This window comes from Amia ocellicauda, chromosome 7, assembly GCF_036373705.1.
Source record: "Amia ocellicauda isolate fAmiCal2 chromosome 7, fAmiCal2.hap1, whole genome shotgun sequence".
Classification (NCBI taxonomy): Eukaryota; Metazoa; Chordata; class Actinopteri; order Amiiformes; family Amiidae; genus Amia; species Amia ocellicauda.
Genome location: NC_089856.1, coordinates 45886766 through 45913175, shown reverse-complemented (window position 1 = coordinate 45913175; position 26410 = coordinate 45886766). Strand labels below are relative to the sequence as shown.

Genomic DNA, 26410 nt, shown 5'->3' with positions numbered 1-26410 from the left:
TAAAATCCAAACACATTTCTGCGACACTAGCAATGACAGAAAAGGAAAGAGGAGCAACAAACAATTATTAAAACACACACAGCCGGCTATTGCTATATATTTTGTTTTCACTGGAACTTGAACGCACAGGTATGTTTCCTAATTCATTTAATAAAGTTGTTGTGTTCATTTTAAAATTAAGTTCAGAACTTTGCATTTGCAAACATTGTGCTGGCGAGCTCATTTCCACTCATTACACTTCGGAGCTGCCGGTCACTCATGCACTTGTTCTCCCGAATGATCAGCTCATATAAACTGCTGTGTTGATGCGCCTGACATGCTCTACTCTGATTGGCCAGTTTCCTCTGTGTGTTTAGTGTGTGTAAGTGCAGAAAAAGTCGTTTCAGAGGTAGGTCGATGCAAAAGAGATCAGATGCCCAGTGTCAGTTTGGGAACCGCTGGGTAATGGGATCAGGCTGGTATGAACTGCATGGCGCATGTGCGACTCGTCTCCAGTACGGTGCAGTGTCTCCCTCTGGCGGCACTGCGGACACGCAGGTATCTGCGCACTGAAAGCAGCACACACACGCAGGCACAGTGGAGGCGGGTTTATTACAGGGACACGGGTATCAGTCTTGACAGCTGTCACAGTCACAAGCCAGAGAACATACACAACCCCCACAACTGGAAAAATATAACCCTAATGGTTACAACAAAATAGGGTTTACATATGTGTGCATTTGAAATGGGGAGGACGGGAGGTGATGCTGAAATTAGTTTTGACCAAATAATTCTACCAAAGGGGGAAAAAAAAGGTCAAAGGGAAAAGAAAGTTCCAAAAAGCTTTAGCAGCAGGACTCCCTGTCGCTTTCGCCCTGCTTTCAGACTGCAAGGGCTGCTCAACCCAGTCGTGATGGATTGATCTGAATCTTACCTGAGAATGCACAGATCCAACTGACCTCGCCCACGCCTCCGTCCTTTCCTGTTGCCTGCCCCCCCCAGCCTTCATTAACGGGAGTCAATTAACTTTCCACTACACAGCCCCAGGGTGCAGGTCCTGACCACTTCCTACATATAGGTGCAATGAGGGAAATTTAACATTTTAAAATACATATATAACAATTCCTTGCACTGGGACTATATACGTGTGTTTGTAGGAATGCACTTTATTATGCAAAATTAAATGGTTGGATCGACTGTATTATAGCCAGCCAGACAACCACACTCTCAGAATGTAAAACATCAAAGCAAGGGGGTCTGTCACAAACGGTCGATCCTTCATATAAAATCAGCTGAAAGGTGCGTTTACAAAGGTGGGCTTCTGCGAACGGGTCACCATTGTTTCTATTCTGATTTTAAAACAGTGAAATTGGTATAAAAGTGTCTCTGTCTATTTCGAAGACCAAAAAAAAGACGCGTTTGTACATTAAAAAAAAGAGAAGAGAAAAAATCGTAAATAAAACAAGGCACTTACAGTCAAAGACCCTATTCTGCCAGGATGACAGAGCGAACAGACACTCAGGGTGGTCTGTGATCTTTGGATCAGGTTCTCACCGCGCCCTCCAGCCACACGAATCCCACACAGCGCAGCACGATCAATAATCGCTGACCACTGAACCCAAAACAGACCAAGTGCTTTCCTTCAGTTAGTCCAACACAGGCCTCTGACCTTCACCTTTCACCTCTCCTTCCTACACCCTGACCTGTGTCTGCAAACACGCACAAGTGTGTCAAATCCCCCCGCGGCGCTTAATGCCGATGTGACATGATTGCAGCACTTTTAAAAGTCCAGCGGACGGGTGCGAGAGACCGACCCCCGACTCAAAGTCCAGTAGTGAGGACTGAAGATCGGCCGGTAAGTTATCCAAGTCATTTCTACTTGCTTTACTACAATCTTTCCTCATCTTTACTGTGCTGGAGTCGGCGATGAGAGATACTACAGGGCAGTTAGTTCCAGCTAGCAAGACACATCTGTGCCGTTTATATTGGGGGGGAGATTAGTGAGCCGTCCACATCCGAAGAGCCAAGACCACCGATACACTATAACTGAGTTGTAAAGAGCTACATCTTACTTTTTTTGTTAAAAACTATATATACACACATTAAAACCGAGACCAAAGAAGAAACAGTCATATTGTGCTTTTGTGTTCCGCGTCTTCAAAAATGACACAAAACTAAAAATAAAGATAATTCTGATCTGTTCAACGTATCGATGAACCCTCGGTCAAGCAGCCGACGTCAACAGCCAGAGGGTCTGTTGCGTCTCACCGGCTTTGCGCAAATATTAGATATTTAAGATATTCTGTGAACCGGCTGTACAGAGTCCGTTTCAAACACGCCTTCATCGGAAACATAAAAACATCTGTAACAGAAAAAATCAAGTAAAGAAAAAACTAAAATCATGAATACTGGAAGTGACGTCTGTTGTTTTCCTCCTCCTTCATGGGTTTGAGTGCAAAAGCCAGAAAAGAGGAAATCCCCACAGAAACGACGCTTTTGTCTGGCGCGTCTCCGAGTCCCCGGCGCGCTGCAGGCGTTTCCGGCGCTCCGGAGGGACCGGCCGCCCCTCGGCCCGGCCGTGGCGGGTGCGGTGGAGGACGATGGGGGTGGAGTGGGGATGGGGGGGGATGGGAGGCGATCGCCAGGGAAGCAATGACAACAGAGACAGATCCACGGAGCGACACTGGACTTTGGACGATGATGGGAGGATTGCAGTCTTGTGTGTGCACGTGCACTTTGGTTTTTTTTTTTTTTTTTTTTCAAGCGGGTTTTTAACGCTGAAAAAAAACAAGCAAACAAAAACAAACACCGATTAGTTTTCCATGCGTCAACTTCGTACAGATGGAACAGACAGCAAGAGGACATTCACCAAATGTAGCAGCTAGAGGGCGTGAGAGGACAGCAGGCACAGGGCAGAAACACACAAACCACGAGACTCGGGGAAAGCCGCACTCGTTTGGCAGTTGTCAGTCATTTAAAGCTCACACAGAAGAGAAAGGAGACTTGGGGGAAGATCTGGTGAAGCGTAACGCTCTCACGTCCTGCCATTACGGGTTCAGCTCTAGCGATCTTGTCTGGTGCTTCCGAACACACCGAGTGGCAATCGACTTACTGATCACCCACAAGTCATGCCAAACACACAACCCCGCTCATCACACTAAACTTCCAGTCCCTCCCAGTCCGGATGTTACAGGTTGACCAGGCCGAGCCCCTCGTTCCGGGGGAACAATAGGATCAGAGATGGAAGAAGACATCACAGCCCAACGTCCAGGCCAAACAAGGGCCTGCTTTCTAAACTCCTACTTAACACGATCCCGTCAACGATAAGGTAAGTGGATCCCGTGGCGGCCGGATCCTTATTATGGGATCTACCCTGTTCTGTGCACGGAGTCTGAGAGCCGGGGTAAACCCTCTCCCCATCCCTACTCTATCTCTCGAGCTGGAGGAGGAAAGACACAGAGGGAAGGGGGGGAAGGTAGTTAAAAGACAACGCCACACCCACAGATGAGGAGCACCCAAGCAAAGCACAAGCACATGGGAGAGCGACGCGATGGGGGCGTAGGATGCTGGGGATTGGAATGGTATTAATGGACTCCAAAGCTGGATTTTAGGATTTCTTCGGCCGGCCCCCGGTGCCGCGCGGCTCCAGCACGTATAGCCGCTCCCCGTGGATCATGAAGCCCCTGGTATGTCCGGGAGGGTGCTGGCGGGCCACCCTGGCCTGCCTGTGGCCGTCGGACGGGGGCCCGGAGCGGCGGGAGGGTACCAGGGAGGAACTGGAGGGGCCGGGACACTGGGGAGATCCGTCAGGGAGAGGACCCCGGCCTTTACCGGCCAAGGGGTGGGCGGGCGCCGGGGACGGACCACCAAGGTCACCGATTGGCGTGTCGCACGGCGTGGGGCACCTCCTGGGGGAAGAGGGGGAGTTGTTCGGGACGACACACGGTGAACCACCCGCCGAGCTAGCGAAGAATAGGGCCCGACCGTCCCTGCCGCGGATAAACCCACAAGAACGAGGGCCCCCGGTCTCCCTGGGGAGAGCTTCGTCGTGGCTGCGGGCTGAGCCGTGGGGGGGACCGTCGGGGGCAGCTCCGGTGCAGTCGCAGATCTCGAGGGACTGGGGCAGAGACACGCTACGCACCGCGGTGCCGGGAGATCTAGTGCCGGTCAGGACGGAGGGGGGAATGAGGGTTTTGACAGGCCGGCCAGATCTGGGGTCACCGGCTCCTTGGCCTTTACGAGAACTTGATCGGCCATTACCAGTAGGATCGGGAGCGGGACCGTGCTGCTCAGCGATGGGAGGGGGCACCTGTGGGAGGTGGCCGGAGCCCACGGTGGCGACGGACGAGCGTCTAGACCTGCCGGGACGAGAACTGCTAGACGTGACGGAGGCGGAACCGGTGGCAGCCGAGGCCTCTCCGGGTTCCCCGTGGCTCTGCAGGGCGGCGGCATGAGGGGAGGCGCGGACACCGGCGTTCCTGGAGCCGGAGCTCAGGAGAGACTTTTGAACTCCCCTGGGGGAGGAATCACTGACAGACCGCCCGGATCTTTTGTGGTCATCCCTCGATACGGGGCCGACAGCACCGGGCGTCTTGGGAGGCTGGAATACGCAACCGGGCGTTTTACCCGTCTTCCGATAAGGCTGACCCAAGGTATCGACGCTGCGGCTTTTGACGAAGGTGGCCTCTCGGGACGGGAAGGGAGCTTTTTTAGCTGGACGGTTCTGGAGGGAACTGGCCTCGCTGTTACGGGGGTCTCTCATTAGACTGGTGGGATTCTCCCCTTCGGAAACGTCCGTATCACTGCTGGTTCGGACCGACGCAGAATCTAGGGAACCCGACGATGCGTGCTGTGCCCCTCGAACGGGAGGGTCCCTGGCCAGGATGCTGCTCACGCTGCGGCTCCGGACGAACGTGGCCTCTCGGGCGGCCAGCAGCGCGAACTTGGCGGGGGCGAGGTTCTGCAGGGAGCGGGACTGTGCTCTACGGGGCTCGGGGGCGGCAGGGGGGGTCCTTACAGGGCGGCCGAGGCGCTGGCTGTGGCCGGTGTCCCCCTCTCGAGTGTCCCCGGGCGGGCTGTAGCCAGGGCCGGCCCCCGGGGAGGGCGGAAGGGCCGTCCCAGCGGGGAGCAGGTTGAGCAGGGAGTGAGCGAGCGGGTCGGCGTTAGTGCCGCTCTGGCCGATTCTTACAGGGCTGGAGTGCAGGCTGCGGGACAGGACTCGGAGCTGGCTGGTGCTGCCGCCGGCGCCGCCGTTGCCGTTGGTCCGGACTGGGCTGGAGCGGGGGCTGTGGCGCAGCGGGGGGCGTGCCGGGCTGCTGCGTGGGCTGCGGGAGGCACGCCCCGTCTTGGAGGCGCCCAGCTGCTTGGCCCGGGAGCGCCGGGGGCTGCCGTCGCCCGAGCCGAGATAGAGGTGGTGCTGGTGGGGCGACTCCAGGTCCTCCAGCCGCTGCGTCAGCGCCAGCTTCTGCTGGATGGCCATGCGCAGCAGCGAGTTCAGCGTCTTCTTCTCATCCTCCGCCGCCGCCAGCTGCCTCTGCATCTCGTCCAGCTGGCTGACGTACTGATCGCACCTGAGAGCGAGAGAGAGCGAGAGAGAGCGAGAGAGAGAAAGAGAGAGGGGGGGCAGGGAGCAAGAGGCGCAGAGAGAGAAAATGGAGAGGAGAGAGGAGGTAGGGAGGGAGACAAAAGGAAAGGGGGTGGCAGGAAGAGAGGAAATGAGAGAGGGAAAGAGGGAAGAGTGACAGAGGGAGAGAGAAAAATGGCAGTCAGGCATTGATTCTGTGACCGAGCACAGGTAGGCGAGTTAGGATCTGGGAGTCAGCGAGTCGTTTGGGCAGAGCTGGGTGATTAGTAAGGGACTCAGGTATTTAATTGCTAGGGAAGCAGGAGGCACTGAATGCAGACTTGCCTGTAACTGTAAGTACATCCTACAGGAAAAAGAAACGGGGGGGGGGGGAGAAAACAAAAAAAAACGCTGACACAAGTTGGAGAACACACACACAACCCAAAACAACTCTGGTATTGCCACTGCTGCACTGCATTGTGGGAAGGAGTCTTGTACACAACTAACAATCTGCCACTGATGGATTGTCCGTGGCCTTTATCGCACACGTTTACAGTCCCTGAGCTACGGGCTGTCAAGCTTCGTCTACAGTCCTTGGATGCTGCAGAAGTTTGTGCCGATTGATCAGCTGAAAGGCCGATTAATCAGCAGCATGTGACCTCTGCGCTCACTAACTCACTAGAAACCCCATCTCAGCAGGAGCTCAGCGGTGACGGTGACTTTGCACTAGCAGCACTACCGAGCGAGCGTTCGTGACCTGCGATCTTAAAGAGAGAGAGAAGGAAAGGAAGGCGATATCTCGAGCAGCACAAATCCCTCAAACTCGGACCCGCCCACACAGATTCCTCCCCAATGTCCAAACTAAGCTCCTTGGGAAAACAGGGATTACCCGGGACAGGAGTGATTTAGGATGGATTTGGGAACGTTGGATTTTATTCCTTATTTTGGACTTCTTGGCTTCGGTGGTAAGCAGGCTTGGAGACGATTTTGCCACCAGAACGTCATGCAAAAAGTCAGGCAGAGCTGCATTTTAAACACCAAGGATCTTATTTTCTCTTTGGACAAACTAGGGTGCAAACTGCCATCTCAACACAAAATTAAGTACAGGGGCAGTTTTACAGAAAGCACCTGAGGTACCATCAGCGGATTAACGGGACAACAACGCTCATCGTCACAAGGGGGTCCTGACACAAATCCAGAAGCCAAATAAAAGACCTTCAGACGGTTTCAAATCGGCGGAAAGAGGAAAAACTAATTTTAAACCATAATGCTCCGCAAAGCCGTTTTCCTTTCAATCTGCAAGATAATTGGGATTTGGGGGATTTACCAGGGTGTATTTACAAGGGTTTATGATAAGCGCGTATGAGGGATTGCAAAATAAAATTGGGGAGAGGCCATTTTAAGGCTCAAGAAGGCAAGAGGTCCAGGATTGAGACAGGTTGCATAAAAGTATGTTGACCCAGTTCAGACCCCAGTGTGGAAGCGTTTACACACGGGGGCACGCAGGGGCTGAATTCTGTGATCCTGCACAACAGTTCTAGGGGATTTCAGGTGTGCATTTTATTTCCCACTTTCATGTATAAAATACATTTAAGTTCAAAGCTATATATATTTACAGTTTAAAATGGACCCACTTTATTGCACATGCAGATTCACACACCAAACTGCTTTTGCTTTGTGGGCACAGGGCGACGGGAGACAAGCAGATCACAGCAATACAGACTCACTCGAATGCACTCCAAAACAAAGCCGCTTACTTACCAGGTATACAAGAGCACAGTACACTGGCAATGCCACTCAGAAATCAGAGCGCATCGTTTTCAGTCTGGGGTTCTTACACTCCGAGTCTGGAGTAAGATGATGTCACAACACAACGATCACAGCATTGTTGTTACCAAACAGGAGACTCCACAGAACACTGACGAATGACTGAGAGATTAATTGATTGACTGACTGTCTGATAGAGCAAACGGGCGAATAACGGTGTATTTGCAAATAACCCAGCACACCTGAGACAGTCAGCAACTTGGTTGTACAACTTATTTTTTTAATAAAGGCTATTTGTCAAATGATTACTATCAAAATCCATCTGGTTGGACAGCTGAGGGTCTGAAATCTCCCCCTCTATGGACCCGTGGGTGTTCTGTCACAGAAACGCATGCCCAGGCCTGTTCGCTTTCGCTGACTCACGGGGAATGAGGCATGCTGGGAGCGCTCTGCACAGATTGGAAGCTGATTTAATATCGGGCCGACGTGCTCATCTATAACCATTAGGTCGGCCTCCGGGCCTCAGTGCTCAGTAAGGGTTTCTGTCAGGAGCTCTCGGTCCTGTCAGCAGCCCCACTAAGACCCTCAGCCGGTCACGGGACAATTGCATTAGGACGCGTCTGCAGCTCGGCACCGAGGGCGCACATCCTATTGCGGTAATGGGTTTATAGGGCCGCGACGGGAGGGCGTTAAAGACACAGGGGTTGGGGGGGTGGTCAACTGTTCTGACACAAATTAAACATTGCTGGGTTGATATCGAGGCCTAGTGTTATGTTTCCCAGGACTGCGAGGGGATTCTCAGTAGTAAAGAACAGAATATTGCAAGGCAGAAGAAATAGTCACACTTAAATGAATGCGATAAATCAATACATGTTTAGATAGATAGATCAATAACAGAAATGTGTGTCTTGGCTCATCTGTGGCCTCACCCCTCTAGTCCCGAGGATGGCGGCTATGTAGGGCATGTGTGTGTCTGGCCGCAGAGCAGCCTCTGGGGTTAATTGTTAAATCGCAGTGTGTGCAACGCAGTAATCTCCTGCACGTGTGCCTGGGAACCAGTAGGAGGAATAATCTGATTAGACTGCTCTGGTCACAGTGTGCCGCTGCCCCTCTGCTAACTGGCCAGCTCATCCCCGCTGTCATTGCGGCAGGTCGGCCGGGAACAAAGGCTTTTGGATAATCCACTCATTTTTCCAGCAGGGGAAAGGCCAAGGCGAGAGGGGGCAAGAGAGCTGGGATCAGGACGGCCGGGGATTGCCAGAGCAGCGGAGGATCTGTGAACCCCTTTTTAATTTTCGAAAACTTCCATTTCCACTCACAGTCTGACCAGGTCACCCATCCATGCAGATTTTACCCTGGTAAATATTCCACCGGATGCTTATACTGTGCCACACAAACTCCCGTCTCCTATCTCCCGTCTCTCACTTAATAGCATAGCTCCACACACAGCCTGGCAAAGACCCCACCTGTAGGTCAGCCCGGGCCAACGTGGCCGAAAGACGACCGCAAACAAGCGACCGATTCTCTGACGTTCTCTGTGGTGTCTCTCACGCTACAATTTCGCTGCTAATGAGCTTCTTCCATCGGGAGAAAATAAATAAACAGGAGAGAGAGAGAGAGAGAGAGACAGCCGAGTCATTTAAGATCGTCTTCCAGGTCCACACAAAGCGGCCATTGATTAGGACAATGGGCCCTGGAGACCCCGAGACTCACAGGGCCTCCATCTCGCTTGGCCGAAACACTGTAGTGTCAGATTAAGGCCCAGGCCGGATCCAGCGATGATGTCATACATTGGAGGCAACCTGTCGAAGCCACTGCAGGCGACGTTGTGGATGTGGATCGTGAAGTGGAATAAAAACATCTACAATACGCGTTTGAATTGATTAGCGTCGTCTGCATTTGCACAGACGATCTTTAATTTGGATCTGACATAGAACAGGCAGAGTTAATTTGCCTACCAAAATCAGACATCAGCTACAACATCCCACACACCTACACACACACAAACACACAGTACATACAGGCGAGTGTCCACCTCAGGGCCGAGACTATACTCTCGGCCAAAACTGAATTCAGTCAGCAGGGAACGATCAATTTTGGACACAGGAAGCGCCTTCTCATTTTTAGTGTCTTTCTCTCCGGTGCAGCTGGACCGAGGCTGTGTGGAATTGAGAAAGTGCGTCATCGAAACCGACTGATGAGGAAGCTGCGATCTGATCAGTCTAGCTTGGCAACTGAGCAGCCCTGCTCCAAAACAGAGGCCAGTCTGCATAGGTCAGTATGTATGTATGTATGTATATATATATATATATATATGAGAGAGATAGATATCGACACAGGACAAACAAACACAGCAGTACAGAAAGACAACAGAAAAGAACAGGGGGGAAAAAGGCAAAAATTAAAAAGAAGAGATAGAATCATGGAGAGAGAGAAAATCGTTCACTAGCTCTAGGCTTCACTCAGTTTGCTGGGCCGTGTTTGATCCGCAAAGCAAGATTCAAGACCAGAAGCGACTCTTAAAAGCAAAGCGAAGAGAAGCAAAAATCAAAGCGGAACGGTTAGAAATGCCTTCCCATCATGCACCACACTTAACGCACTCGCAGCAAACATCTGTCCAAAGCATTTGAGGGAGGGGAAAAGGCTTTAGGTCGGCTTCTTTTGCTCCTCGGTCAAGGAAATAAACAATCACCTGGGTCTGACTGATCCGAGGAGAGGGATTCTCAGGGATCACTGGGGGTTTCACTCCAGATAACGACTCGCGGTTTAAAAAAAGGTGTCAGGTGTGCGTATCTGTCAACAGCACGTTGATGTGAAAGACTGGATGTGTGAACGAGGTATACATTACGATAGCGCTGCCTTCTCGGCCAGGTCACTCTCGCCGGAAGCTTTTTGTTTTTATCGCCGAGTGACTGCCTGGCGAGATAAAGCTCTTAAAAACAGAAGAGCGGAGCTTTAGGAGGTTTATAGGTTTAGTGTACGACATGATCATTAGTGTGGTTCAGCCTCAGCCCCTGAATCCAGTTATTTTCTGGAGCGTTCCTTCTCACTCTGGTTGGACGCGGCTGCCTTGAGAAGGGGGTCTCTGACAGGAAGAGTCCGGACGCGCTCTGTTATAGAGGCAGGAGAGGACAGGGTGGTGCGGTGCGGTAAGCGCAGTAGCCGGCCGACGCACACAGGAATTTGAAGAGCCGCTACCCGCTACAAGCACAGTGCCAACGCTTTGATATGCACCTTTCCCTGGACTACACACTCATGTCACTGTGGCTCTGCACCGGCTAGGGCAGGACCACAGGAGACTCAGTCCTCTGGTAAACTTCTCTGGGTAATCTTGCCCTAGAGAGACAGGAGTCTGCAGTAGTTCATGTGTGTGTAGGCAAGTGTGCAAGGGTCCGGTCAGGCTGGCACGGTGCTGTGGGTACAGACCTGCTGGCGAACATGGCCCGGAGGGAGGAGAACGTGGCCGCGTCTTCCTTCAGAGCCTTGAGCTCGTTGCGCAGCTTCACCATGGTCTCCGACACCAGGCTCTTTTCCGTCTCGTATTTGGTCTTCAGGTTGGATAAGGCCAGTTCTGCGGTCTGAGAGGGAGAAGGAGAGCGAGAGAGAGGGGGAGTGAGACAGACAGACATTATTTTATATCTTCTTAACTGAACATATTAAAAGAGAGAGAGAGAATGCCTTTAAACGCTCTGACAGAAAGGGGTCAGGTGTGCAGGAAGGCGTGCAGACCAATCTGGCCGATGAACATGGCTGTCACTCACGGCCCGCACCGTTGGAGCACCACGATCGTGGCTGGCAAAGAAGAGCGACGGCAGGGGAATCCAGCCCTGGAGACGCGGTTTGCCGAGAGGGAGCGGAGGGAGACGTGGTGGGCCGGAGATCGAAATCCAGGAGGCGGATCTTATTCCTCTTTAGATCAGAGGAAACGTAAAAGCAATAGAGTCTCTGAACAAGACGCCATCGGGCCACTGCGTCTGATGGGCTGGAACGGATTCAGAACCTGTCACCTTTGCTTTTCGAAGACGGACGGGTATTTTACTGGACTGTCCAGCCTCTACAGACCAGAAAGCTTTTCCCTTCACCCAGAATCTCTCAAAAGCTCCACCTGCAACCGCATTATTTCTCGATACAGTAACGTCATATTGTTTCCTTGTATAATCAGTCAATTTTCAAAGGTTTACATTTGGTACACAAGAGATGTTGATTGATACTTGATGTACCATTTAATGTCTTTTTTTAAACAAACAACCATCATTCAAATCAAAAGTCTGCAAAACCCTGCACTGTTCTAGATAAAACAGTCCCTGCTCTCTATGTCCCTACCTGCAGCTGCTCTCCCTGCACTGGCTCCACTGCGCTCTCCTGAAAAATAATACACCACCACCTAAATCCTCTCACTGTGGCCGAGGGAACTATTGTACATGTAAGTTTAAACAAAAACAGTACAATTGACCAGAGTCTAGAGTGGTTTCCCTGTTAAAACGTTAAAAATACAGATGTTTGTGCGGAATAGAATTAAAACAAATATTTAATCATACAGTCTACATTACCCATTTAGTTGAAGTTAAAAGCTAATACTTGTTAAATTTGCGAGCCTATGTCATATTTTAACTTCCAGGGACATTTCAGAGGAATTCCAGATGCTGTAATACGAGACGAGACCGCCGAGCGAAGTGCCGGCTGCGGGACCGAACGGACCCCAGCCCGGCCCGGCCGCGCGCCCTACCTGCTTGTTGGCTTTGAGGACAGTCCTCAGGGTGGCGATCTGCTCCCTCTTGGTGCTCAGCAGCGACTTGAGCTTCAGCACCTCCTCCAGCAGCGCCTCCGCATCCCGCTCCGTCTCCGGGACCCCCAGCGCGGGGGAGGGGGGCAGGGTGCCACGCTTCCGGCACAGGTCCACTGCCACCTATGGGGCAGGGGGGAGGTAGGGAATCCACAATTGATCAGTTTGAACTGCAAAATAACGTGAGCAGACCCTGGCTTTCCACAACATCAGCGAGTCACATGCCCAGGACAAAATCACAGTGACGTCACGCGTCTGACCATCATTTGGGGCCTCTGCTAGTTTTAGCCCTACCTGGAGGTGTTTGATCTGGTTGCGAATGATAGCCACCAGGTTGCGCACGTTGGTGGGGTCCCGGAAGTCCAGCGTGGGTGAGTTGGGGCTGCCCCCCACGGGTGAGGACTCCCCGCTGCCCCCGCTGTCCCCCTCAGGGTTGAGCAGCATCTTCCCGAAGAGGTCCGAGGAGCGTCTCCGGCGCAGGGGGCCGTGGTGGGCCCGGCCGCCGCGGCTGGCTTCCCGGTAGTAGTCCAGCATGACGCGGTTGGGCGTCACGTTGTTGCAGACGCAGATGTGGTGGTAGAGGTTGGCCAGCTCCTCCGAGAAGGCCACCAGCTCGTCCTGCGCCATGCTGAGGTGGCCCTCTGAGTCCGTGGCCACCTTCCTGGTGGCCCCAATCTCCTTCTCCAGCTCGGTGATACGCTCCTGGTCCTGCCGGCTGGACTTGATGCACTGCCGGATCTTCTCGGCCAGCTCCTGGGCCTCGCCCCGCCAGCGCTCCTTCTCCTGTTTGTGCTTGGCCTCCAGGGCGGTGTAGCGAGCGCCCGCCTCCTTCAGATCCCACCGGAGATGCCGGAGCTCCTCGCTGGTCGCCCGGAAGCGACACTCCAGGACCTCGGCCCCGTTGACCTCCAGCTCGTAGTAGTCCTCCTCCTCCCCGGCCTTCTCCTCCAGCCCGTTCTCGGAGCGCCGGGCCACCGGCCGGACCCTGCTCCCCGGCGGGCTCCGACAGTCCTGCAGGGCCACCAGCTGCTCGGCCAGCCTGCTGCTCTGGCCCTGCTGCTCCGACAAAGCCTCCTTGGTGTTCTCCAGCTGCCTCTGCAGGTCCTGCACCGTGCCAGCCAGCGCCGCCCGGTCCCGCTCCACCTGCGAGAGACAGAGAGAATCCAGTGAGAAAAGGTCGCCGGGAAATGTCGAGCGATCTCGTCTCGCCCGCAGGGAGGAGCTGGGCATTGTTGGAGGAAAATATATCTCACTTGCCATCAGGAGCTGGGTTTGTAAACTGTGACTGCTTTGCTTCATAATTATAATGTATTTGTTAGCAAATAAAAAATCCTACTTGGCAGTCGATGTTCAATTCAAGTCGACTGTTGTCAAAGACAGCGATCAATTAAAACATCAGAACACTGTGGAAGAATGAGACCTCGTGCATTATTGATATTTCAGACCACTCAAGTCAAATGGTTACTGCGGATTTCTGGGCAAAGTGATAAAAACGCACAGCACCGAGGAAGCACTCATTTCTCTTTGAGCGCAATCCATTCCTCGAATCTCTCCTGGAGGATAGCCTACACGGGAGCGCATTACAGCACGTGGGTTGGCACAGCACTTCTGTCTTGCATTAAAGATTAACGTAAAGGAGAAAGACCATCACCTCAGCCATCCATTTTGTACGGTATTGCACAACAAAGCTAGAGCTGTGAAAGAGGAAAATGAGCCTCCCTCCCTCACAATAAGGAACGTGGGGGGGGGGGGGGGCGGGGGGGACAGAGATGAGCGGATAGAATAATATTCAAGATTGATTCGAGAGGGAGCATTGACTGACGTGGTTTTCCTAGCACACGCACGCCGTAAAGGTATCAATATAGAGCTAGGATAGTGGTTTTCAATCGTTTCATTAAAGTTTTGAGTCAATCATTATGTTTTTCTCATTATTGACTCGAGTGTGTGCATGGGTGGCTGTAGAGCTCGTCCTGACAGACACACAGACACACACCATCTATTTCCCACACTGAGCAGAGACTCGCAGGTGGGGGGAGAGCAGCTCCTGGGGACTCTGTTAGCGAGCTATTCGTGCGCGAAGGCAGGATGTGGTTCTGAACGCTCAAGATGCAGGAAACGAGTAACGCGTTGGCTGCAGACGACAGACACGCAGGCCCTGATCTGAGCCAGGCTCCACTGTCACAGAGAAGGACAACCCGGCCTTGTGCTCTTCAAACAAAGGACCTTCAAGCAGTCCAGACCTCCCCCAGTGCAGTAGAACGTGCATCACGTGGAGTGGTGCTGTGGACCTGTGCGCTGTTTTGCGCTCTCGGAGGGATGAGGCTGTTTAGGCACGTTGTTTCTAAACCGTCCTCAAATGTCTCTGTTGCGTTTTATTTACTGCACGTGTTGAGGTGCATGAAACTGCTCACCTGTGACGAGGAGAGTCCAGAGAGGAGAGCAGGGAGAGAGGGAGAGGGGAGGCCAAGCAATCAAGTAAGGCCGGGAGATAGACGAGGGAGAGAAAGCGAAAGAGATAGAGAGGCTAAGAGATATAAAGATCGTGAGATATAGAGATAGTGAGAGAGAAAATGAGACAGAAACAGAGAGGGTAAGCAAAACAGAGAGAGAGGGCAGTACCTGAATGAGCTGCTGCTTGAGCTTCTGGCCCTCGGACAGGTTCAGTTCGCTCAGCAGGTCCGACACCAGGCCGGGCGCCGGGCGCAGGAACACGTCGCTGTTGCGGGGGGTGGAGTAGCGTAGGACCCCGTTGGCCTTGGGCGGGGGGCAGCCCGAGCCCCCGCCGCCCCCGCCGGTGAAGCCGCTGTCCTGCTCGCCCCCCCGGCCCGCGTCCTGGCTGTCGTCCAGCTGCAGCTCGTCCAGGTGCAGCTGCAGGTTGCTCACGGAGTCGAAGGGATTGAGCGCAAAGGCCGACAGCTCCCTGCGCAGGCTGTTCTTCTGCTCCCGCTCCTCCTTCAGGCTGTCCAGCGCCTCCTCCAGCTGCCGCTCGGCAATCTCCCGCAGGCGCCCCGCCTCGTCCAGCTGCCCCCGCAGCACCTCCACCTCCTCCTCCTTGTTCTTCAGCTCCAGCTTGACCGTCTCGAACTCCACCTGGAAGGGAACGGCGGGCGGTCAGTCGGTCAGTCAGTCAGTCAGTCAGACGTGTCACTGATACTGACTCCTCCCATTGGCTCTCACACTCCTGTCCCGCCCACCGTTAATCCCCCAAATCAGAGACTCCTTCCCAAATAGACTTCAATGACCTACTGTATATTTTACCTGCACTTCTGTAATTTCGAAACTGTAATTTGTATTTTGCCTGATTTGTAAATTCGTGCTGTATTTAGGACGTTTTAGGAAGACACCCTGGATAAGGGCGTTGGGCAAGGAATAAATAATACTAATCATTATTATTAACTCTGTGCTGTGTTTAGTACATGGATGATTCCTCCTATTATGCCATCATTTCTACCCATCTCTTACAGCCCGCACAGTGAACACACAGCAGGCCGATGATGTTAACTTTGTTATTTTATCCCAAGACCAGTCTAAGGAAAGACTGTATTACGGAAAGGTTTTAACAGAGTGTCTATCGTTAGTTTGACTTATAATTACACTAAAACAAAGACTTAGTCTATGTTTATGCAACCAGACCCTAGGTAGTATCCTATTGAACAAAAAGGCATGATTTTTAACTGCTTTATCGCATCATGGCTAAATTAATTGTTAAAGCCTGACCTTGCGATCAATTCCGATCATTTCATTTTTGCTGGTGCAGTATTTTGAGTTTGTGGAGGTTAATCCAGTTGGGACTGGAGGGAGTGGAGTGGAGGGGAGGGATGCTGGCGTTACATTGCAAATTAGTTTTAAGCGTGATCGGGATCCATCATGTGTTCCTGTGCGCATAACTCGCTCTTTGTCGCAGCCCCCTGTGTGATGTTATTGTTTACCGTTCTCAACTCTCCGGCTCTGACAAAGAGCTTCTGTTCCGCAGAACTGCCCCAAATCACAAAAATGTCCTGAGTCATAAGATAAGGACGCCTCTCGCCTCTCCACACACAAAGGACAAAACTCCTTTTCAAGGGGAATAAATAAATAAATTCGGCCATTTCGATCTGTCCCTCTTGAGTCCAAGGTGTGAGGGAGGACTATGGGAAAGTGAAAAACAATGGGATGGAGCCCAATTGAAAATGGAAGGGAGGATGGATGGAAGACTCTGGTGATCTTGAAATAGGGCCCTCTCACCTGGTTCTCCTTCAGCACAGACACTTGCTTCTGCAGGGAGATGTTCTCCTCCTCCAGCTCAGCGTTGTCCTGTAGCTGCCGATGCTCACGGATTTTGTACTCCTTCATCTCGTCTCGCAGGTGGCCCTTCTCCGCCTCCAGACACTCGCACTCCTGAAACACACGACAGTCAGACAGGGACTATTGGGGGAGGGTCCTACAGGGGGAGAGGGTTAACACATTCCACTCAACGCCCGGCACAAAAGGGCAGTGAAAATTGGAGGTCAACACACCCTGTTTTACCGGAGGGATGCACTACCACGAAGCGGTTACGGGAATCCATTTCTTATTAAAGCCACTTAAAGAGAAAGCCTTCCCTGTTTCACATAAGCGAGGCATGGCACACAGACGCTCCCTGAAGCATGTTTACTTGACAGTTTCTGGTTTCCAGGCCTGAGCTTAGAAACAGGAGGTCTGCATTAGGGGAGACTGATAATGCTGTACTTATTTACAGCAAACAAGGCCAGGGCACGACTGATTTGCATTCCCTGTGATCAATGGCACTGCCTCTAACCACACTATGGCCTCCCGTGTGACTATCTCTACAATAATCTCTTAGCTCCCTCAGAAAGCGCTTGGTGAACCGTCAACATTAAACATACTTGGATTGGAGACCTCAATCCATGTTTTTCCCTCGTAAACCAATGTGGCTTTAAAACACTGTGGAGTATAATCTCTGTAAATTAAAACGTGTCCCTGGCTCAGCCAAACTCATGGTCAGCGCTATTTATCTCATGTAAATCTCGTAAACTGGATTAAAAACATGACAGATTACATCCACAGGGAGGTCAACACACGTAACCCAGAACAGGTTTATCGGTTTTTGGGCATGATTTTCAAAAGCACGTAGATGATCTCTCAAACTCGTGCTAGGTTTTAGAGAGAGGCCCAAGTCCTGTTGGTCTTCTGCTGGGAAGACAGAGCAGGCGGGTCATCCTTCTCTTCCAGTAAATGAACGTTATTTACATGATGCAGGAAGCTACATCTAATCGGAGGATGTCAGAGCCCTTTTATCCTGCAGCTCTCCCTTGCACATCACTCGTGAGGGCGTACAGCCAGCTAAACAACACTGTGGCCACCCTGCGATAAAGTGAACACAGGACTTTACGGTGTTGCGGCAGCACCCATTTGTAGACTCCGGGGGAAGTAAGATAACATGTACATACAACTACACTCAAGAGAAAACAAATATTCACAAATCATACAGTCGTGCTGGATATATACTGAAGTTTACCATCAGTGCTGGTTGGATGGGATCACATTCAGCTCTTCTAAATCAGAGGAAATGAATCTGCCGCATCTGCCTTAGCATGCATCTCGATCACATGACCAGTGTGGTTTCAGAAGCACCCGCGCAGCTTCCCCGAGGCGGCGGCAGAGCCAGACGCGACACGCCAACATGGCCGAACGAGCGAGACACCCAGCAGGACGTCTGCGCAGCGCTGCCGCCAAGGCTGCTCCGGACCCATGAAAAATGCATAGCTGTGCAGCAGCAAAACACAAAGCCTGAGCAGGAAACACAGCTCTGTGCTGAGAAGGAAATGGGGTTTTCCACCCTGACGCAACTGCCCCCTGGTGTGTTTCTCCTAGGAAGCTGGGGTAAACACCTGCCATCTCTAATTCTGCACGTTTACCCTGGTACACAGACCCACAGGATTGTAACACTTAACACGGTTTCACAGCGGGGGTAATGGCGACTCAAGCAGTGTCCCGCGGCTTCTCCCAGCCCCAGAGACGAAGACAGGCGAGCAAGCGAGAGAGATGCACGCGGCTCCTCTTACCTTCTTGAGCTGCGCGGACAGCGTGCCCAGCTGCTCGCTCTCGGCCTGGGCGTTGGCGAGGGAGACTCGGGCCTGGCGCAGCTCCGACTGCAGCTCCTCGATCTTGTCCGCCAGCTCCGCCTCCTTGGACGCCGTCTCCCGCAGCAGCGTCTCCTCCCGGCTCTCTCCCGCCGCCGTCACCTTCTTGTGGTTGCTCAGCGAGTCGGCCAGGGCCTGGGGGGATGAGACCGCCCACAGCAAATCAAATCAAATGCAGTCAAGGTGAAGGAAGGAGTAAACGTGTGGTGACAAGACACAGGCGTTGGGTCCTGTCCTGCCTGATGTCTCCCAGGAGACCTGTTCTAGACTTCCAACACTGAAACTAAAAGGGCTTTATTTTAGCCGTGGGTTCAGTGTGCCATCAGGCGTTAACAGGACTGCCAGGAAACCAGACGAGAAAGCAAATAATAAAGGAATTTCATACGTTCCTGCTTGAATCAACAATAATCATGACAATACTATTTAAACCATGAAGCAAATTGCAATAAACGATATGCAGGATGACAATAACATATTTGACCGTGTGTGTGGCGGAACTAAGAAGCACAGAGTAAGCGTGTGCGCGTGTGATCTGTGGGAATGTGCACGGCTTGGGGTCACAATAGCGAAGTCTGTTTTTTGGGTAAATACTGTGCCCATTACTGTCCTCCTCTGAAATAACCGGAGGCAACCACTGGGAAGAGACAATAGGACTCTCGCTGCGAGGAACCAGGAACTTCAGGACTGAGGGCCAGCGAGCCAGCGTAATGAGCATCTGCCAAATCACTGACGCCCCATCAGTGATGTCACCTCATTCCAGTAACCCAGGCAGCGAGACACCCGGGCTGGCGACTCTTTCAGCACAGCTGAGGAAGGGTTACTATGTTACATTATTTACTGATATTTTTAAACAAGGAACACAAATAACCACGGGACGGATCACATCCCCTTTGGTGCGGTTATGCCGTCTTTTCAGGCCACAATGAATCATCAGCCGAACGTTGGTACTAGTCAGTGGAAAAAATGTGTAAGAGTCAGGCAAATAACTGGCGTAGACTCGTTAGCGTCTGGTTCACTGAAGCACTGCTAAGTCGACCGTGTGAGGTTTCCTAGCACACACATCCAGATGGCTTGTGTGTCAAATAATAATGAACAACTCTTAATACCAACAGCAATTAAAACACACTATTTTAATTATCAGGCCCATTCAAATTTGCATTCAACAAAACATATAACATTAAAATGTGAAGATGTACTGTCAAACCCTAATTTGAAGCTGGACGCTACAGAAGAACTGACCACATGGTTGTTATTTGACATGTTTTTTTATTTATTAACTCACTGACTGAATTAAGCCATAGGCAACTTTTCCTTGCTGTATAGGAATGCTTTAAATTAAGACATAATTAATAACATGCCATGAAAAGAGGAAAGTTTAAATACAGAGGGTAATGCAGAAAATGGTGACATCTCTCGTTTCCATTTAGGAATCCCTCAATCCTGCCCTTAAATTTCAGTGGAAAACCACAGGAGAAATCTGGCCAAATAACGAACAAACCATATTCCATCATATCTGTAGCACTGGAGCTCTACCAAACTGACTGACTGCACATTCGCTCATTTTCATAAGCAGATGGCTTTTGGTTTTCTATTTTAGTCAGAGTGATTACAACATGCCCTACGACACACTCAATCAAACCAGGATAAAACTGATTCTGCAGTACACCCAGATGCGTGCGTAGATGTAAACAAGCAATGCACAACCTAACACAGCATTACCTTACTGAAAAATAACAAGCATGCCATGTAAAGCACCATATTAACATGAAATTAATGTATTCGGTCCTAAAGATCCCCAGATAGAGACTGCAGTCCAAGATTACAAGCCACATTACGAGGACCTGCAGTCTGTGAGAGACGGTGGATGTCTGGCTTTACTGTACACTTGGTGACTACGGCGAGAAAGAGGAAAAGAAAACGTAATAATTTATCACATGGAGTAAGACTGACTCCACAGGGACCCTGGCAATGGGTAGACATGAAGGCCGCACCGAGAGGGTCAAGCTTTGTAAACTGATGCCATGGACGCTCGTCAGTTCCCTGCTGCCATATCCTGCGCCCGATCGGGTTACTGTACACAAGCGTGGGGAGAGTCGCAGCCACAAAACACACGAGACCCGTTTGAGCCTGTTGACATACAACTGTGGCTGTGTGGAGGAACCTCCCGATGCACACTGCCGTAAGACCTGGCTGGTAACGGTGGACAAACCGAGATTGTGCGCACTGCAAACACACAGAAGAGTGGGGCCAGGAAATAAAAGCGGGCACTTGTTTTTCTTAGTACAACATCTGCTGTAGTCCGATCAGCAGACTGCCTTTGGGAGACACCTTCAGCCTGCTGTACAGACAATCACAGAGATGAGCACTCAGGAAGCTCTCAGCCCTGCATGTCTCTCCTCCTTGGATTATAAATTCAGTTTTTTAGCATCTCAGCAGCCTTTTGAACATGTTCAACTGCACATTTGAAAGGATGTCTGCCAGTGGCTCTCTCAGATTGGGACTGCACTACCTTCAGGCTAATGTGTCTTATTAGAGGCATCTTAAAGTAGTATAGACATGAAAGGGTTGTCTCTCTCACTAATACCACATCATCCCAACTCCACGCGGTTCTGAAATCATGTTACCTCGGCTTCTGGGAGAATGTCAGACTAAACCGTAGCGGACAGGTAGGTGAAACGGCCGCGGCAGCAGCCCAGCACGGTGTTTTTTCCCGGCACAGACATGCGAGCTGAGCGGGAGGAATTTCACATGATCTAGTGGTGCTGACAGCATCAGTTACCTAGGAAATGTGTAAGAGGAAACGCATACGGCAGACATGCCCGGTTGGCTGTACAAACACAGATTGATTGACTGCTTTAACTGGATGCCAAACCGTCTTAAGTGTCTCAGACATTTAGCAGTGGTGACTATAGGATTCTCTCTGATCCTTTTCACTCTGCTGCTCTTTGACTCACAGAGGGCACACCAAAGCAATAAGTAATACCTGCACAGCTTCTGCCTACGTTTTCCAGGATTGGGAGATTTGGATTGGATTGGAACCTGTTTGGACAACTTTAGCTGTTAAGATTAAATATCAGGCCAGCAATCCAGATTAGTAAACAGGGGGGTGACGGCACAGTTTGCTATGAAGGCTGGACTTTGTTTTAGCGGACAGAGATGGAAGGAATTTGCAGCATTTCACAAAATAGAACTTAAAGCTCTCCCCCTCACAAAGCAGGATCGGAAAAGCCTTGCCAAGCCCTTCAGTAGTCACGTCTCTTTCTGTAAAGAGTGTGGACCCCCTAGATCTAGAGAGAGTGGGCTGTATGGGTCACAACAACAAATTAAGACATGCAATCTCTCTTAGGCCTTGTAATGTTGTATATATAGAGGATTGTAGTGTGTCAGTGACTGCTATACCATATAAATTGCACAGGATAAAGACGTGTCAGATAATCGGAAGTCATTTATATGCTTATATGAATGCTTGAACTCTCACTCTGCCCTGAAACTTTATATTTAGTCCCTTTAACCCCTAAGAACCCAGTGTGACCTATATGTGTCACAAGCATTGAACAGCCTTCACAAAAATAGATGACCCCAATTTACCCGGCCTCTGTTGTGTCAAGCTGGGACCCTAAGCTGTCTGCATACGATGTTCCATTGACTTAAAGGTGAGGCAGAAGAGACCACCCCCCTCGTTTGGCCAAATCCAAACATCAACTACTCACAGCCACCACAACGGCCATAAAACATCCCTGCAAATCACATCCCCCCAGGCAGGGCAGTAAATGTCCTTCTGGCGCACCAGACCGAGTCTTTGTGCAAGGAGTTAAAGAATCTGAAAAGAAGAGGAAGAAAAACAAAACAAAAACCCAGAGAGACCAGAGGGAGATAAATCGTAGCAGGCAGAGCGGCTGGACAGTGACAACACGGTGACAGATGTTCTGCCGGCCTGGTCCTGGGGAGTAGCTACATTTAGAGATCACTGCCTGTGGGTGCGGGGGGGAGGGTGATGTCAAGTGGTTAAAACTGAGAAGGGGCAGCTGAAGGCTATGGCTGACCCCCACACACACTTCCTCCCCTGTGCTGAATCATTCCCAGCACCCGTTTTTGAAAGAGAGCAGATATCAGCTGAGATAATGCGTTATCAAGTTTTTAAACACTGCTGCCTGCAGGAGAAACTACAGCAGACGTTTCATATTAAATCTAATCAATAAGAGGCAAGTGCATTGACGAGGCAGGCTGATGATAACCTAAATGGAGCCTGGAAGGAAGCTGGAGCAACAACAAACTAACTAAAGCCACCGTTAAAAAAAGATCCCGATTCCCTACAGTTGTGACAAAACCCCTGCTCCACTGTGCCACCAGGTAAAGGCACTACATCGATGCCAAATCACAACACTGTTATCGTGGAGGGTGGCTCACCTCTTTGAGCTGCTGCAGCTCCTGCTTCAGAGCCTCGTGCTCGCTCTCCAGGTCGCTGTACTTCTGCTTGAGCCCCGCGCTCTCCTCCAGCACGGCCAGGCCATAGCGCGCCGCCTGCAGCTTCTCCTCGTTGGCCTCCTGCAGCTCGGAGGTCAGGCGCTCCACCTCGGCCCGCAGGGAGCCCTCGACCGACGCCCCCTCGACGCCCTCCTGCAGCATCGTGGCACCCCGGCGCGAGTCTGTATCGGACCGGCTCACTTCACCTCGCTGGCAAGGGCCATCGCCGACCCAGACCCATGGACAGACAGACAGACCTGGCGGGGAAAAACAGGAAAACAACCTTGGTTAGGGGATCCACGAAGCATTTCGATTTGCTCCAGCATCTATGGTGATTGGATGATGGGCATTCGCTTCCAAGAACTCAATCAGATGTGCGTTTCAGACTCAAAAACCCCTGCTGCTCCGATCGCAGGCAACCGGTGTTCTGCGCAGGCCCTGCGAAACGGATCTGAGCTGAGGATCAAATGACCAAAGAATTAAAACGCACTGATCCACGGAGCTTAATCCCCCGGATATGCAACACAAAGATTAAGGAACAGCTAATTAAGCTCACCTCAGAGCTAGTGACGCCTTCAATAACCGCACAGAGTAGGTCAATGCCACACCGATACTACAGGGCCTGTGTGATGAGGACTTCCCTTTAACAAAGCTTTCTGCTCACATTACCCAGATCTCTGAAAGGCTGCAAAACAAAGCAAATCCAAGACCTCCCAGAGACGCTGATTTAGAGAGACTCTGTGCTATAAAATTCTGAAAGACTCGCCAGTTTACATCGGATAGATCTGCTGGTTTAACACAGTAACACAATGCAACCCAGTAACAACACGAGTTTTAGAAAACAGGGGGCTCGTGGCATCACTGCGAGACAGGCTTGAAAATAGAAACCGCTTTTGAAAACAGCAGCTGCTTTCATGTCTTGCTCTAAAACTGTCAACGAACACAAATAATCCCCGCACACTGTGCACTGCAAATCTGAGCTATCGATGTAAAAACCTTTGAAAACAATACAGTCACTAACGTTTCTTCGAATACATTTCTCCCTGCACATCATTTGGTTGAGATAAGTTTTAATCCGGCCTGGTGTGTGTGGCATATCTGACAGGTACTGTACAATACCCCCCTTCCCGAAGTGTCAGAAATATCACCGGGATTAATGGCGTTTGCATGGAATTCACAGGAGAGCGTGCAACACGCCAATGCACGACTGTAGGCTGGCAACAGGACAGGAAAGGCAAAATCCACGGATATCATGTGTTCTTAAAGGCGTGTTTATAAACCCGATAGGGGAAAGGAAAAAAACAACACAAAACAAAAACATGGACACGAGCCTTTAAACCTATAATCTGGACCAAACCGTTTATCTAGAGCTCGCCATTTCTGCACCTGAACAAGCATCACAGTCCAGGCCTCGGACTCGAGCCAAGCATAGTGCTGGCATGAAGTGGAGGAAGAGAGAGAATGGGATGCTTACTTGGCTTTGCCCAAGTCACATGGCAAGAGTCACAAGAAGATGCAATCTGAATACAATGCCTTCAGAACCAAGAAGCAGGGGGCCGAGTTACAAGCAGTTTACAGACAGTGTGGTGCTCAGGTACAATGTAGACTAATTTACACTGGGTCAGCATGTTAGACAATCAACACATGAACACATCTGTCATGTTGCACATAATAACTGGCATAATAACAGCCATTCCTTCTGCGCACCCACCATTAACATACATCATATATACTACTGCTGCTACTACTACTACTACTACCAATAATAATAATGGTCAAGAGTACAAATGTCATTGCTTATTTATTTACTTGGCACAGGACGTAACGATATTATTATTATGTCTGCACTTGTTAAGTATATATCCTAGTACAATGAGTGATTATATTTTGTACTGATTGTATTACTGCACTTTTGCAAAGCTTTACAATGTTTCCCATTTAAACTGGAGAAGGGATATCTGCTCAGAAACAAATACAAATATTGGGGACCTTATCTATGGCTTGTTTTCCCAGGGACATTAGAGCAATAAGAACAATACGGCTCTTTAAATCTTGCTTAAAAGCAACCTTGTTTGACCTGGCTTTTAAAACATTAAACATTTTAATTAGAAAAGGCTGTACAGCTATCAGAACATTTTATTTTTATGTGTGTGTTGTGCTGTTTTTAAATCTGTGCAGCACCCTGAGATGCTTTTTGTGTATCTGTGGTGCTAGAATACATTTAAACTGATTGATTAATTGATTGATTGTTAGGCGTAAGAAATTCCAATGCATTTGTTGTGTTTATTTAAAAGAGATTTGTTGTGACGGTACACCTGTAGCAGAATTAAATGCCGTCTTCGATTACTACAACACAGGCTAACCAGCCCCCGTGTGATGCCATGGTCAGTGCATTTGCCACACAATGTGGAGCAGGTAGAGGGCAGGGAAAGCCGCCCACACGGGCACCGCCTCGGTACTTAAGCGCTTCGGTGGAAAATTAGAGACGTATCACTTCAGCAGACGGCTGGGATTTAAATACATACACCTAAAGACAAGACAAGACAACATAATCCCATTACAAACAAGCCTGCGAGGAGCAAGCGCCTCCCGTGTGAACGACTTCTGACGGCCGCTGGAAACAGGAAATAGACACATTGCACGCAAATGGAGACAATGTAACAAGACTCTTCACAGTCAAACGGCACCGCACAGGTACAGCCGGACACTGCGGCCACAGGCGCTGGACACCGGCCTCGCAGAGCTGGAGTGAACCGGGCAGCTCAGGACCGGGTGACAGCCGGGTGACAGCCGGCCGAGGCGGGGGTCCACGGCGCTCGAGTTCCGGGCCCGCAGGCCGTGTCAGCGCGGAGCACGACCGACCGACAGACCGACCGACACCGGACAGGGGTCCCGTCTGTGTTTGACCACTTAAACCCACTACCGCGACCCAAACGCCGCGTCGGAAAGGCTGACATCACGCCGTGCGGATAGGAAGTACAGCAGCACTGGGAGCAGGGTGTGCCCGTCCGGGAGTTGCCATCAAAATAAATATAGCGGCGAAATGTACACAGCGGGAGCAGAGCAGCGTCACCGCGGCGCGGAGCTACAGTACAGCCCGGGGCTCTGCTGCCGACAACGGGCACCGAACTGCAGCGCGGTGTGGACACAACGACCAGTGCATAGAAAGCAAACCACAGCAGCCCATCTCCGGCACTTACTTCCTCGTTAGCATAACAACCCGAGCCAACACAGCAGCCCCAGCACGGCCAGGCATCCAGCCCACAGCGGTCCGGCAGCAGACAGCTTGCAAACTCCCGGGTGAGCGCACGCTTCTCTCGGTGTCGGGGTTTGGAGAGCCCCACACACACGTTAAAGCCACGCAACATCAGCAGGCACTCCTATGGCACCAGTTACACACATGCATATGTACACCGTGTCTTTTCTCAGGGTCGTTTTTAATGCACGCCTGCTGGGTGGATGTTGCACCGAAGTGGCGCCGCTGCAAACTTAAACCTCGAGGGACTCCACCTGCCCGCCCGGCCGTGGAGACGCGGAAGCACGCACCATTAATAACACGCTGCTTTAACGACCCCCACCTTTAACTCCTGCTCTGCCGCCCTCCGGGGATCATGCTCCGGCGCTTGCTCGGGTGTCCGTGTTTGCTGGCTTTATTCCGCGCTGTCTGCGATGTCGGCGCCGCTGTCACTCGCTCCGCCTGACGTCCAAATGTTTGAAATTCCTAGCGCGCCC

The 26410-nt window shown here is 51.1% G+C and overlaps 1 protein-coding gene across 2 annotated transcripts; it reads right to left on the bottom strand.

The window, feature by feature from the left end:
* Positions 1 to 572: 572 nt before the first annotated feature.
* On the bottom strand, positions 573 to 26410 carry LOC136753633 (protein bicaudal D homolog 2). Of its 2 annotated transcripts, XM_066709910.1 has the most exons (10): positions 26257 to 26406; positions 22622 to 22935; positions 18137 to 18349; positions 16317 to 16469; positions 14712 to 15182; positions 12387 to 13235; positions 12036 to 12215; positions 10736 to 10887; positions 5168 to 5549; positions 573 to 2756 (listed from the first exon to the last, which is right to left on the bottom strand). In XM_066709910.1, the coding sequence occupies exons 2-10, from the start codon at positions 22838 to 22840 to the stop codon at positions 2751 to 2753; spliced, it is 2625 nt and encodes an 874-aa protein (XP_066566007.1). In that variant the 5' UTR covers positions 22841 to 22935; positions 26257 to 26406; the 3' UTR covers positions 573 to 2750. The 2 variants fall into 2 exon arrangements, with proteins under 2 accessions (XP_066566007.1, XP_066566006.1); XM_066709909.1 differs by having other exon boundaries at positions 573 to 5549; positions 26257 to 26410.